This window comes from Grampus griseus (genome assembly GCF_964374135.1).
Source record: "Grampus griseus genome assembly, chromosome: 18".
NCBI classification, from domain to species: domain Eukaryota; kingdom Metazoa; phylum Chordata; class Mammalia; order Artiodactyla; family Delphinidae; genus Grampus; species Grampus griseus.
Genome location: NC_139012.1, coordinates 59,894,190 through 59,910,163, shown reverse-complemented (window position 1 = coordinate 59,910,163; position 15,974 = coordinate 59,894,190). Strand labels below are relative to the sequence as shown.

The window sequence follows — 15,974 nt, the reverse complement described above, 5'->3', positions numbered from 1 at the left end:
TCACTTGGTATGATAATCTCTAGGTCCATCCATGTTGCTGCAAACGGCATTATTTCATTCTTGTTTATGGCTCAGTAGTATTCCACTCTGTGTATGTGTGTGTGTGTGTGTGTGTGTGTGTGTGTGTGTGTGTGTACACACATTACATCTTCTTTATCCATTCATCTATTGATGGACATTTAGGTTGCTTCCATGTCTTCGCTATTGTAAACAGTGCTGCTATGAACATTGGGGTGCATGTATCTTTTTGAATTGGAATTTTCAAACTAGAATTTTTGAATTCTTATTCAAATTGCATGTGTATTTTTTAAATTGCCCCAAGTAATTCTCTGCTCAACCTCAGCTCTCCCACCAATAGCGGGATAAGTGATTCGCCTGAGGTCTCACTCGTCCTGGTTGCCTTGAAGAAGCACATGGAGAGCAGTGGGAGGTGAAGAGAGGAGGTGAAGCCAGAGGATGGCATGGAATCGAGGAAGTCGAAGGGAAAGAGAAAGTCAGATCTTTCCAGTTAATGGTTCGTTTTGAAAACAGGGCTGAGAATTAGGGGGACTGTATGTAAAAAGAGTATCTCCTTGCTAGAACTTCCAGTAATATGAACCCGTCTCTCTGATGGCTAACTTGACTCCCTCAAGTTAGGCTGGCAAATCAGGGGTGACTGCTTTTCAGCAATTTGCCACTTAAAATGAAGACTTTTAAGCAAGACTAGAGAGCTAAGTGCTTGGAAGACACAGCAGGAGTGGAAGGAAGGCGACTTACAGTTAAATAAAGTAAGAAATGGTTTTTATAATGACAATTCCTTTTAGTGCCCGTTGGGGACACAATTACCATCTTAGTTTAGGAAAGCTAGAATCTGACATTTTCACAACAAGGAAACTGAAGGAGAAAATGATAACTCCAGCTCAGAAAAAGCCAGAGACAGAGCAGGAAAAAAGGGGTAAGAGAAAAACTAAAAAGAAAAATGAATCCCGCTCCTCTTTCTCCATTGCAAAGAGGGGCAATGAATGACTACTTTAATGTTCTGTCCATTCTGGTGCCAGAAAGAACAAAATAGAGTCTCCCTGTTGCATTAGTTGTAGTATAACCACCACAAGATTGATGTGGGCAATTAGGCCACAAACTTTTCCCCCCTCCTCAAACTGAAAGCGTATGAGGAGGGGTACTAAAGAGGAAAAACAAGTGAGTAAATATGAAAAGTCTTTAAATTCACTGCCTGAGAGCATTATCAATGCTCTTTTGTTAACAGAGTTCTCCAGAGTAAAGCAAAAAGAAACCTGATATTCAGGAAATTATTTTTTTTTAAAGAAGGTTTTCCAGTGAACTGACGTTTTAGCTCCGAGTGTATATTAAAATATTAAGCCTGAGAAAACATAATTATGAAAAGTATAGAAATTTGTACGTGATCTTTTTAGGAGAAGGAGTGTTTTTAAGTTAAGCGAGCAACGAGTGGTGAGAGAAACAAGTATCTTGATTTTACAGATGCACTTTCTTCCCACATGTTTCTAAACCATTACAGGAAACACATGAATGATTAAATTAATTTTTTCTTTTGAAAACAAGAGTTCAATAATTTGTGATGACTTCTCAATAATTAACCTAAGAGCTTAAATTTAGATGAAAGTTTTCTTTAATGTTATGAAAGGCTATCTGATTATAAATTTGCTGTTAGTAAGAGTTTTCTCTTTATACTTGCTCAAACCAAGAAAAACAATTTCATCCATTCAGAACTGGAACCGCACAATGACAAAATGAAAAATCAATGTTTTTATACCAAGTAATAAAGTAATAAATCTTTAGGCCGAGATAGTTTCTAACTCTTCTTCTTTAAATACTAGCCAGCATGAGAAAGGTGAAGATGGCAGATAACACTTAAAACTCCCATCTATAGAGCACATTACATGTTATAAAGTTCTTTCCCTTTCTTGAGCTCCATTTTCTTGCCTTGAATAATGAAGCACTTCAAGCCAAAGATCATGAAGCAGGAACAGAATAATAAAAATCAGGCAGCTCTCAAATAGCTGCATTAGAGTCAGACTAACCAAATGCTGACTGTTCCCAAATATACCCTTTAGCTTATCAGGCATCCTAATGTGCTTAAATGAAAATGATAGAAACCAATGTGATCTCTGAGAACCAGAGGATGTTTTGGAGAAAGCATACAGTGTCCTGCTGCTCATCAACTCATTCCTGAGCAGGTCCAAACGAGGATCCCAAAATGTGAAATTCAGATCCAGCATGATCTACAAGGCTACTTATCACCGTTCTTAATGGTATAACATTTCTGAATAAATGTATCTTTTTTTTTTTTTTTTTTTTGCTGTACGTGGGCCTCTCACTGTTGTGGCCTCTCTCGTTGCGGAGCACAGGCTCAGCGGCCATGGCTCACGGGCCCAGCCGCACCGCGGCATGTGGGATCTTCCCGGACCGGGGCACGAACCTGTGTCCCCTGCATCGGCAGGCGGACTCTCAACCACTGCGCCACCAGGGAAGCCCTGAATAAATATGTGTTTTTTATTTTTAATTTATTTTTGTTTTATTGAAGTACAGTTGACTGACAATTTTTTTTGGCTGCGCTGCATGCGGGATCTTAGTTCCCCAACCAGGGATCGAACCCATGTCTCTTGCAGTGTAAACACGGAGTCTTAACCACTGGACGGCCAGGGAAGTCCCTGACAATTTTTTTTATCGAATATCTTTTTATTTTAACTTCAACGCAACATATCAGAGGCACACACTATGGAAGCCCAGAGCTGCAGGGAAGGGTTTGCCCGTGTTTGGCTCCTGGGTGGGGCTGTGTGAGGGGCTCGGTGTTCGTGCCGAGTCTCAATGCTGAGGCTCTGGAGCCATCCTTGCTCCAGGCTTCAAGAAATTCATCAAAACAACCAGTGGTATCAGCCCAAGCTTCACTTCAGCAAAGGCATGCCCTCGCCTGAAGCACGGACTCGAGACACTCAGGGTTCCCGGTCAGGGCTCCCAGATCCCCAAAGCCCCAAACCCTGACTTCTGGGTCTGCAGGACCAAGTGCAGCAACTAACTACTGACTGGATGTTCCAGGACATCCACGTCCATCCATACCAAAAGCAATTCATGTTGCCTCCTGTTAGGAGCTGAACTGTGTGCCCCCCAAATTCATATGTTGGAGCCCTGACCCACAGTACCTCAGAATGTGACTGTATTTGGAGACAGGGTTTTTAAAGGGTAAATGAGTTAAAATGGGGTCATTAGTGTGGGCCCTAATCCAGTATGATGGGTGTCCTTACAAGAAGAAGAGATTGGGACACAGACACAGAGGGAAGATGCAGGGAGAAGACAGCCATCTACAAGCCAAGGAGAGAGGGCTCAGGAAAAACCAAATTGACCAACACTCTGATCTCAGACTTCCAGCCTCCAGACTGCGGGAAAATACATTTCTGTTGTTTAAACCACTCAGGTCTGTGGTACTTTGTTATGAGAGCCTGAACAAACTTAATACACACACATACACACACACACAGCTTTATACAGGAGTATGATTTTGTTACTGAACCCCTGACTAAAATTACAACTTGAATATAACTTTTCTGTTATCAGCACATGAAATTCAAATTATAATTAATATTAATAGGCACACACAAACATGACTAGAGCTACCTTCTTCACAAAGGTAAACAAAAAATAATAAAAGCCTCCTGTTTGATCGATTCATTTTTCCTCTTTCTTTTTTTACCTTGTGGTAGAACTTTAAGGTAATTTCTTCTGACATTCAGTTCTCGTAGGGATTTCAGTTGCCCTATCTGCTGAGGCAAGGCTGTGATCTCATTGCAGCTGACGTCCTGCATTGAAAACAAAGAGAGAAACAGTAAACGCCTTTTGCCAGGAGATCAAGCATTTCATGTGAAATCTCCTTACGGAATTTAAATATTAGGACAACTACACAGGAACATTTTTATATTGGTCTCTGGGTCCGAGGTCAAGTGAGGCTTATTAGCACAGAGAAGAAGAAAGAAAGTGCAACATTTAAAACATCCTCTGAGAGAAAACAGAGAAAAGAAGCATGTTAGTAGCCTTCGGTAGCTACTCTGCCAGCCTCCAGGGCTGCTGTTCTCACATGCTTCGGTCTTATTTCTCACAACAAAGCCATGAGGTAATATTACTGGCCTAATATTCACAGATTAGAACACCGAGGCTCAGGAAAGTTCAGTCAATTGTCCAAGGCTTGCAAGTACCAGGGTTAACACTTGGAACAAATTTCCAGCCGACCGTTCACCCACTACCTGACCTTACAAAATGCCCATAGTTTACAGTGTATACCTATATATATTACTGCGCTGTTTGGATGCATTATTTATTTAAAATGGAGTTCTTAGCAGAAGGCTGGAAACTTTGGACCTGAACACCGTTACAAACATTTTACAAGCAAGACTGGGGGGTATGCGGACTGTGTCTTCTTTGCTTTGGAAAAGTAATACTCTATTAGTAATCATTCGTGGGAACCACCTCTTGACACATGCAAAATGGTGGCCATGACATTTTTAATCTTCTGTATCATTATTACCTCCCCTAACCCCACTCTTCCTCTCGTCCCTAGTAGTTCTGGTCCTGCTCTCCACCTCCCTTACCCCAGCTACTCCGTTAGTCCAGAGCAGCAGCATCTCTCAGCTAGACACTATAATGATCTTATGGCTGTTTCCAGGCGTTGATCTCCTCCTCGGTTCCATCCTTCACAGAGTGAAGATTTACAGGGTGTGAATTTCACTCTATCATTCATCAGCTCAAACACCTGCAACGGCTCCTCAGGATAAAGTCCCAAACTCAAATCTGCTCAAATGTTTGCCTTCTCCTGTGAGCCTGTGAGCTCCTAGATGGAAGAGACTGTGTCTTAGTCACTCTGCCTCCTGTGCTGAGCAGAATGCCAGGTATAAAGTAAGGGATCAGGGGCTTCCCTGGTGGTGCAGTGGTTAAGAATCCGCCTGCCAATGCAGGGGACACGGGTTCGAGCCCTGGTCTGGGAAGATCCCACATGCCACGGAGCAACTAAACCCGTGCACCACAACTACTGAGCCTGCGCTCTAGAGCCCGTGCGCCACAACTACTAAACCCGCGTGCCACAATTTCTGAAGCCCGCGTGCCTGGAGCCCATGCTCTGCAACAAGAGAAGCCACCGCAATGAGAAGTCCGCACACTGCAACCGAGAGTAGCCCCCGCTCGCCGCAACCAGAGAAAGCCCGCGCACAGCAATGACCCAACGCAGCCAAAAATAAATAAATTAATTTTAAAAAATAAATAAATAAAGTAAGGGATCAATAAATATTGGATAAGACTTCTGAAATCCATTTATGTTGATGTTCCATAATGTACAGTTTACTCTGTCTCTGGCTGGGAGCCCAAGAGGCTCCAACATACACCAAATTTCTTGCAGGTCTTGCTTGGTGTCACAGAACCACAAATATATTTGGGCCACAAATGATCCCAATGAGATCAAGTCCTTAAGCATCCCACATCACTGACGAACCTGCAAAAACTCCCCCTCACTCATCCTCTTAGAAAGCAGCAAAGCCTTGCTTCAGAAATCGGTTTCACATTCACTCGGATGAGAACTCACCATTGACCAATTCCTTGAAACCTCTGTGCTCCGTGTAACAGCAAGGCTGTACAGAACACAGTGGATCACTGCCCTCTAACCTCATCTCATTTACATATTCCTCAGGTGACTTGCCAATCTGTCAAGGTCATGAAGGCGCTAAATGGGTATCACTTGATGAAGAGGAATAACATCGCCCCTATTAAAGGAAACGAAGCTGTCATCTGTAAAGCCTGGGTGTACGCATTGGAATCAGCCCGCCATACTGTTCCATACTCAGCTGTCTGACTTGGGGGTGGGGCAGGGGGCTGGCGCGTGACAGGTTAAGGACATTAGGTGTTCAACGGCATCACCCGCAAGCTGGCTACTGCTGCACTGCTTCTGGCCCAGAAAAGTCACACAAAATGTTACGAAAGACATCCCTAATGTTAAAAAAAAAAACGACAAGCGCATCTGCAGAGACATAAATGTCTAAGGAAGTAATTACATAATTAGGAGGTCCAAAGATTTGTTCAGTCACTCTTAGTCCCTCACTGAATCAGTAAATTACTCTGCCTGTCTGAATATACTTCCATATATGAGAAGTGAAAAGTAAAATGCCACCTTTTCCCAGTTACTATGGCATTTCATCAGCCACAAAAGTCAACAACCAAACCCTTTCAATGAAAGTTTTATCTTTCTTTGCTTCCACCAAGTTACCAAAAAGCAAGAGGTACCATTTTAAAATCTAAGAGTCCTCACACAAATGGTACACAGGTAAGCCCTAGAAATATAGGAAATTAAATCATTTTATTGGACTCAGGACCCGGCACAGTCATGTTGGTGATGGCTGAGAGGAGGGGAGGTCATGGGAGAAGAATTAGTGAGAATTATTTTCCACCTCAAAGGAGAATTTATGTTGACACCTAAAATGTTTTATAAGTCTGTGAGTGATAGCATGAGAAAGACCCTTTTGCAGATTACGGGAATCACGTATTTTTCAATGTGAAACTGATGATTTTCAGAAGTTTTAAGGACATAATTTAAAAAAAAAATTTCTCTTAAAAAAAGAGAGGTGGGAGAGGAAAACTAAAAGAGAACAGATATATTTAGGCAGCATAGTCTCACCATGAAATCTCCTGAGATGAAATGCATCTTTATTCTATTTTTTTCCTGTGTACTACACTCATCTTGCACGTTGTTGATTAACCCCAGCTAGCCATGAAATTAAGAGTATGCTGTTTCCATAAATATAAGGTAATTTTTCCAACATATATTTCTAAATGGCCTTATCAAAGAAAATAGACTCCCCTCAGCTATATTTAAACACTTATTTACCTGCAGGGAAATTGCTTTCCTAATTTATTTTTTTTAAAGAACTTCACATAATGATAAAACAAGTTTTTCCTTCTAACTTACAAGACAGGACATCTGTAGACAATTAGAAACATAAAGTCCAATTGTCCATTCACATTTTGAAGGGTATATGGCGAAGGTCAAATTATTTTAATAGGACTCTGCACTGCTGTCCGTTACTTCCTGTCCTGCCAAAATAATGAGGGAAAAAGCAAGATAAAGACTTTTCACTCTTGTATGATCAATATTGCAGAAAACTGTGCAAACTCAATGCCCTCCCGGTATTGAACCTTGCCAAGTTTTAAAGAGGTTATGAATTTCATCACAAAAATAAAACCCCATAGGTAATTATGTCTTAATTAGTTGGGAATGAGGAGGAGGACAGAGAGGAAAATAGTCTAGATGTTTTCAGATAACGTATTTCAGGTTAAAAAGTGTAAAAGCAACATTCCTAGAATAGCCTGGCTCTCTATAACATGTCTGTCCACATTTAGTCTAAAAGAAATAATGGCTTTTTTTTGGGGGGAGGGAGTTCATTTTAAAAAGATATGATTTAGGAAAATAAATTTAAAAAATAAACAACATTAGTGCCCCATATTTCGGCAATACTGAGAATTTATCAAGCTGTGAGTTCCAGATCCAGTAACTTCTTAGAATAGTCAAATGAATCCCTTCTGAATGGTCTATTAGCCCTAAGCTATGTCTTGGAAAATAATTATTCCAAACTACAGTGAAATCAAATTACCATATATTCAGCATTATAAAGTTATAAATATACAGGTAGGCCCAATTCTATTGTTTGATACAGAAATGAATCTAATCATTATGCATTGTATAATCACATAAATACTCAAACTTAAGCTTTATGAACCAGCCAGTCTAATTTTGTCATTTAGATAAACAAAAACAAAATAGAGAATTTTAGCTATGACTTAAAATACACTTATTTTCCACTAGTTTAATCAAGATGCTTTTAAGCAACCAAAAGAAAAACTTTAGAAGTTAAGATTCTCATTTCATCACAACTCTTCTGGGCAACTAAAAAGGTCTCTAGAAGGGTTAAACGCATGCTGGAGATAAATACATTTTAGCTGACTGACTGCTAATTGCTACCTTACCTTCAGAATGCAAAAATGACAAGGATTTAAAACAACAGCGTAGGTTCAAGGATTATTAAACTAGGAAATGTCCACTTTCAGAATATATTTTTTAAAAGACTAGACATGCTTTCTTAAGTCGTGACTTCTAATGAAAGCCAACATAACTACTGCGTCAAGATGATCTTGGTTACAGAAGGTTTCCAGTAAGACCAGGCTAGGCGGCAGATCTACACATGGTATTCTCATGAGCTACCTTCCCCTGACTCTTGGGTTTTCAGAAACTTAGCGTGGTTATACTACAGCTTAAGTCGTATTTTAAAATCTACCTCTTGGGCTTCCCTGGTGGCGCAGTGGTTAAGAATCTGCCTGCCAATGCAGGGGACACGGGTTCGAGCCCTGGTCCAAGAAGATCCCACATGCTGTGGAGCAACTAAGCCCGTGCGCCACAACTCCTGAGCCTGTGCTCTAGAGCCCACAAGCCACAACTACTGAGCCCCCGTGCCACAACTACTGAGCCCGTGTGCCTAGAGCCCGTGCTCTGCAACAAGAGAAGCCACCACAATGAGAAGCCCGCACACCACAACGAAGAGTAGCCCCCCGCTCGCCGCAGCTAGAGAAAGCCCACGTGCAGCAACAAGACCCAATGCAGCCCAAAATAAAATAAATTTATTTTTTAAAATCTACCTCTTTATTTAATTGAAGAAAATGCAAACGTTCTAACAGGAAATATAAGCTATAAATACTGGCCTCCCATCATGTGACCATGTCCGTTTTTGTATGACTTTTGGAAATGTCTTTTGTATGACTCAGTGTAACTTTAGGTAAATATCTTAACCTCTCTGTTCCTAGGTAAAAAGAAAAGGTGAGATTATAAATAATTCCAATTTCCTTCCATCATCAGGAAAATCCATCTACCATATCAAAAATAATGAAGAGATTTTGTTTGAAAGATAGATACTTAACTCACTTAGGAGTAATGTCAATTTTGATTTTTCAGCCATCAAAAACCTAAATGCCTGTAGTGAGAACTTCAATTTTAAGACAAATCAGTATGTTCATTTAAACTCAAAACTTTTTCAAGCAACCTCTGATACGATAAATTATTACCTCTCAACACTTACTGAGAGTCTACTTCTAGTATAAAACTCTACCTCACACCCTTCCACATACCAGCAAACACATACCTCACCCCCACTGCTCTTCATAAGAAACGCAGAGAGAGAAGCAACAGAAAGGACCCTGCACAGGCCATGAGTTTCCAATTCCCTCACAGAAACCAGAGAAGTTAGGAGGCATCTCCAGAGACTATGAATGGACCTACGATTACATCAGACATGAATTCATGTCTCTATTACACCTACCTCAGAGACTGGAATGTGACACATAAAAAAAAAACGAAGGAGAGATTTTCCTCAGAAGTTCCTCAGTACATTCTGTGTCTATAATCAATCCCTGAATTCCAACTCTCCACACAACCAAACATTTCACAAAAAAGAGAAAAAAAAAAGTAGCATGTCTAGTCAGGGCCAGGAAATGCACCTTCCAGTCAGTTCCTACCTGAGTCAGGCCCAGTGAGTTTGGGGTTGTAAAAGCAGGTTTCTGAAACAGTGATATTATGTCCTCTTATATGAAGTTTAGAGCCGGAAGACACAATTTTCACACACGGCATGAGTTGGAAGAGGGCAGAATTGAGAAAAACCAAAGCAGAGATGGACCCCAGTGTGTCAGCACGTACAGAGAACTGGTGAGAAAACTTCTAAGACCTTTGGCAAATGCCCCATAAAAGGTTCTCAAATTTATTGTGTTCTTCCTTAGTGTGCCTGTCTTCTTCGGAGCCATCTGTTAATTATAACATGGCATTCATACAGTATTTCTTACCAAATATTTAACACACCTTATCCTTCAGGTATGATTTGACAAGTAAAAAACACAAAAAGCATGTTTCCAGGATGCTGACACTGTCTTTATGAGTAAAATGAGGTTTCGTCAACCCGAGAGAAGTCTGCTGACCCTGGTGCCTGGCTTGAGGTTCTTCAGTGAGGGAACTCTCAGACAGACACGGTCCATTTGTACCACACCCTACTTCTGTAACATTCTCCCGGCCTGCCCCAACTTGAATGGGAAAAGCACTGCAAGTTGAAATAGGGCAACTACACAGAAAGAAATCATGGCTCCTCTCCACGAGAGGCTTAACGATCTAGATGAGGACCCAGTGAGCACAGCTGCATTGTACTGCAGAAAGGCCTTGGGCTTTCAACAGACTAACCTGGTTTTCACTCCAGCTCTACCACGTCATGGCCCCACGCCCTTTGGGTAAGTAATCCTGAAACCCACACTTGTCTGCGCAAGGTAGACAGGATATCCACCTTGCTGGGTTATTGTCAAGGTCGAATGATAGAACACATGTCAAGTACTCAGCAGAGTGTCTGGCATACAGTAGGTGCTCAGTAAATGCCAGTGCTTTATCTCTTTCCTGGATAGAAAGAACATGCAGATACAAAGACTTACAAAGCAACACAGACACACAGCTACAGCTCTAAGGAGACAAGCGGTACAGAAGTAATTCAAAGTAGCTGAGGAGGTCAGGAAGTTCTAGATCATTCTCATCAGAAATGACCCTTGAGGGGCAGCTCCATAGAGCTTAGGTTCCCCTAAGTTCTCCGGCACCCGAAACAATGTGGAAGTATATCCTCGCCTCTCCTGTGGACTCAAGAAAAGACGTCTCAGAAGTGTTACTTAATGAAAGTCTTCATGGAAGGAGGAAACACTGGTTGTCCATACTCTTTGCGCCATCACAATCACTAAATGGCAATGCTTTATGTTTTAAGATTCTTAGATAATTGTGATATATTCAAAAAGTAAGATACTGTTTTCCAAATCCAACTCCTCTCAAAAATTAGAGAGGGCACCCTTCTTGCAGATGGCCACGGTGCTTTGGTTTTTGTTTTTTCAGCGAATGACGACTCTGGAACATTCGCTCATACTTGGACGAGAAGAGAGTTTACAACTCAGTTTAGGATACTCTTTGAGTCTGATGTGAAAATTTCTCAAATATTTCTACCAAAATAGTTCAACAGGGCTCAGAGCCTAATAATAAGCTGAGAGATTTTATCAGCGCTACGTGACTGAAGGTACTCTGAGTGCTTGGGGAGCACCCAAATGTTTTTAACAAGTTGGTTACTATGTAACTACAAAACAGGAGACTCCTACGCAATTCCAGAATTACTTCAGGCTCTCCAGGGAATTTTTTTTCCAATTGATAGCTAAAACTCATCTGACATGGTTACCTGTAGTATCAATACTATTTTAAGCAAAAAGATATGAAAAATAAATAAGAATGGATGGAAACTAATCTTTTTTAGTCTGTGACCTTAAGCAAGGCCAGTCACCCCTTGCGGTTAAATAATGGCAAGTTATTAAATATTCACCAACTTCACAAATAAATGCTTTTTGTGAAGGTCACACTTGCCCATAGAGCAGGAAGAACACAAGCTATAGAGCTGCCCTGTCTGGTAGGGTGGCCACCAGCCACACGTGGCTATTAAGCAGGAGAAATGTGGCTAGTCCAATCTGTGCTGTGTCAGTGGAAGACCTCAAAAACTTAGTAGGAAAGAAAGACTACAAAATATCTCATTAATTTTTTTTGTAGAGATGTTGAAATAATATTTTAGCTATCTAGGGTAAACTAAAATATATTATTAAAATGAATTTCATTTGCTTCTGTTTTTTTTTAATGTGGCTACTAGTACCTGTAAAATGACATTTGCAGAAGGACAAATATCATACGATATCGCTTATATGTGGAATCTCAAAAACAACAGTACAAATAAATGTATTCACAAAACAGAAACAGAGTCACAGATGTAGAAAAGAAACTTATGGTTACCAGGCGGGGAAAGACGGGGAGGGATAAATTGGGAGATTGGATTGACATATACACATTACTATATATAAAATAGATAACTAATAAGGACTTACTATATAGCACAGGGACCTCTATTCAATACTCTGTAATGACCTATTTGGGAAAAGAATCTAAAAAAGAATGGGGGTATATATATATATGTATATGTATAACTGATTCACTATGCTGTACAGCAGAAAGTACACAACATTGTGAATCAACTATACTCCAAGAGGGAGGAGATTTGCGGACGTATGTGCATGTATAGCTGATTCACTTCATTCTACAGCAGAAACTAACACACCATTGTAAAGCAATTGTACTCCAATAAAGATGTTAAAAAAAATACATCAAAAAAAAATTTTTTTAATGACATTTGCTGTCTGCATCATGTGCTGGGTGAGGGACAGTGCTGGGTGAGGGTGTTTCTGCTTGGGTTGTAAATCAGCTACGCCAGGGTGACCGACCCTCTGGGCATCGCTCACTGTCTCTCTGCCTTGGGTTTCTTCTTTTGTAAGATGTTGAGAGCTTGGACTAGACGTCCTTTTTTTTTTTTTTTTAAAGATTGGGTTTTTTTTTGATGCAGAACATTTTTTTTTTTTGTCTTTACTGAATTTGTTACAATAGTGCTTCTGTTTTATGTTTTGTTTTTTTGGCCCCAAGGCATGTGGGATCTTAGCTCCCTGACCAGAGATCGAACCTACACCCCCTGCATTGGAAGGCGAAGTCTTAACCACTGGACCGCCAGGGAAGTCCCGGACTAGACGTCTTTTAAAACCACTGTGGCTTTAACATTCTAGGATTCAAGTGTGCAAGAGTTATTGCTGGTGGAGAAAAGACACAGGACAGGCTGATGGCAGTGTTGGAGCCGGGAGGCAAAGCAGCTTCCCTAGAGCTGAGCTCCAGATGGGGGCCTAAGAAAAGCCCAGGGCATCCCTTACAGCCACCCAGCAGCTCATGTGCCCCGAGCCTAGAGACAGTGCTCTTCTACCTCTGCCGCCTGCCACCAGCAGCTGACAGGAGAATTTGAGGAAAGCCCTGCCCCGTGTGGGGCTGGCTGCAGGGCTCAGCACGTGCACCACCTATTAGCAGATGAGCTGCTCTGTAGCAGCACAGCCCATGGGTGGCACGCTGTCAGCTTAAGCCCAGGGTGCAGCGGGACAGAAACACATTACGGCTGCCAAAGGCTGACTTCACCGACGTGACACACATCCACTCCGCAGGAGCCCGACAAGTGGAAAAACACCAACGCTGTACTCATACAGTGTTTGCAAGACCTAATCCAAACTCTAGCAAACCCGGATTTGGGGGTTTATCACACTCCTGAAAGAAGCATTTTTTTAAAAAGCAAATAACTATCAGTTTCATCCGAAGTGTTATTTGCTATATCTTTTGTTTTCCAGAATCAGTTAAAATGGAACCTTCTGAGTTAACTTGGATTGAAAGACAGAGTCGCCACTCACTGGCATGGCCCTTGGGAGTCCTCACAATCGGTCCCAAGCCACCTCCTTGGTCCACTGTCCACGATTTGAGAGCAGCCTTCAGCAAACATTTTTGGGGGCATCTATCTTGTGCCAAGCACTGGGATAAAACAGCAAGTAACACCCAGTTCTGGTCCTGAATCAGCTTTCAAGGTGTAGCAGGTGTTGGCCTGGAGAACGCCAAGTGAGAAGACAAATGTGGTTCCCTGAAAATTCAGTGATACGTAGAGGGTGCTGGCCTTAGGAGCACCCAACCCTGGCCTGGAGGATCTGGGAAGGCTTCTGGAGAAAGTGAAATCTACCTTGGCTAAGAACTGACCAAGAGAAGAAGAGAAGGAAGAATCAGTCCTTGTGGAAAGAGTGATGTGCTCAAAAGTCTAGAAGTGAAAATGAACAAGGCTGGAATTCAGAGGGTAAAGGGGCCAGGGACAAGAGATGAACCTAGAGAGGTACGCAGGGGCCAGACTCAGCAGGGCCTTGAACACTCTGGGAAGGAGGTGATGATGGCCTGAATCTAAGCCGTGGCCTCGAGGGTGCAGTGCCCAGCCTCACTCCACCCAGCCTCAATGGGATCACACTGCTTCACACTCCCCAGGCATGCCGTGCACTCCCGGGCTGTCGGGCCTTTGCACAAGCTGTCCTTTCTCTCTTGAGTGCCTCCTCTGTCCCTTACATGGACTTATGTAAGGCGCCTCTCAAAGGTCTCTTCCTGTACAAACCCTCCCCAACCCCAAGACTGAATCAATCAATCAGTTCCTACGCCATGCACTTACTTCTTGTAATAGAGACTGTGGAGAGGAGGGTGTCTGCCCAAATTAATATCTGACTTCTTGCAGAATCACCCCTCTCGGTGGCAGCCGAGCCGCCGTGTCCAGGCAATGTGACCACGTGCCTTGGGCATCACTGACCAAGTCAGGAGAGGACGCTGGAACCAGGTCTCGCCTCTCTCACTCAGAAACCAAGGCTGAGACATGCTAGGAGGTCCTGCCATGTGCTTTATCTGGGGGGACATTTAAACTTGGGATCTATGGGCTAGGCGACCTCTCCATTGTATGGAGGAAGCTGAGCAAGAAAACCAGTGGCTTCCGTGCTTCTTGACAACTTTCCAGTACCTTGTTCTAGTCACTCACGATCCCTGACCAGATGTCATGGTGCTAGGGATGTGAAGACCCCTGTCTCCTTATGACTCATCCCAACTCTTGGTGTGAGCTAGTTGGAATGGCTTTCAGATACTGCCATCCTGAAATAGGTACTCTTTTTAGGGCCCTATTGCCTTTATACAGAAATTACTCACTTCTGTCCTAAAATCAAAGTGGATACATATGTGACATGGGGGCTGTCACTTTCAGAGCCAATTCCAGATGAACACATGACCATAGAGTCACAGCACTCTTTATCTGGGCCTCACAAGCCACCACCCCAGTGTTCCAGGTGGCCCTGAAAAAAATTAACTGGAACTGACACACAAGAGAAAAGTTATTGGCCATCAATGTTCTAGATTGGAGTCTACTTGAAGGAAGGTATTATGTCCTTTTCATGGCTGTAATCACAACATCCAGCTTTGTGCTGGACACAAGGGCAGTACGGAAGAATGCTTGTTGGAGGATAAATTATGACTATTATTGTTTAGACCAGTTGCTCATTCTTGACTCTTCATTCACCCAAGATATCTTTAGCTCAACAGAAGTACAGAAAGAACTCATTCTTTCCCATTTTAGAAACAAGGTCAGTAATTCAATTAGTAGTGAAGGAGCTGACATCTCGGTCTCAGGTACATACTTACAAGCCACTCTGCCTATCTATAACTTGTTCTTCTTTCTTCTCCCTGAGGATATGGACACATTTTAAAGTTACATCAATTTGGAGCAACGGTTCCTAAAATTCTTAAGAGAATCAGAGCATTCTCTTCTTTCCAAGTTAATTATATACATTCATAAAGTTTGGCCTACTAACTTATTTGCAGATTATTTTGCCAGTGTATCCATAATGTATCATAAACTTATTTATGCAATCTGAAAAAAAAGTGATCTAAATACCATAGGATAATCTGTAAACTTCAGGAACTGTAAATCCTGAAAACTTCAGGAAGTGTAAACTACAGGAAACCTATAAATTTCAGGAACTCTGTCACAGCAAAGCCATGATTATTCCTTTCCCCACTTAATGTCTCTATCATATACAGACCTTCCCACAGGACATGATCCCCTCCTTGACCCACTGGAGCAAAAAGTCTTTCTGACTACCTTGATAGGCTACAACTAGTAAACAAACAAAAAGGGCATCTTAGAAATCAGTAACATACCAACTCCATTAACTGTTTGAGCTGACCTATCTCTTCAGGCAGCGATCCAAGTTTGTTGTTACTTGCAATTAAGACTTTGAGAGGCAGACCACACAGGCAGGCCGGCAGGGCGGACAGCTGATTCCGACTGCGAAGAAATAAAAGAACTCTGGTAAACAGGCAGGCTACTTCATACTGTTTGTGAACATGTTTTTTCAACAAACACGGAGAAAGGAGTGACCGAAGAAAACATTTTGCAAATATAAAAAGTCTGATAAACTTTTATAAAAATGCAAATCCCAAGTGTATAAGAAAA

General features: G+C 41.9%; 1 protein-coding gene across 4 annotated transcripts in view; it reads right to left on the bottom strand.

Annotated features, from left to right (window-relative positions):
- The window catches only part of LRCH1 (leucine rich repeats and calponin homology domain containing 1), a 189,686-nt gene that overhangs the window by 61,683 nt on the left and 112,029 nt on the right, over positions 1-15,974 (bottom strand). For all 4 annotated transcript variants that reach the window (XM_082675772.1, XM_082675773.1, XM_082675775.1 and 1 more), the window contains exons 3-4: positions 15,680-15,806; positions 3,704-3,809 (exon numbers count right to left, since the gene is read on the bottom strand). In XM_082675772.1, the coding sequence (XP_082531898.1) occupies positions 3,704-3,809; positions 15,680-15,806 (233 nt within the window). The remainder of the gene's footprint in view (positions 1-3,703; positions 3,810-15,679; positions 15,807-15,974) is intronic.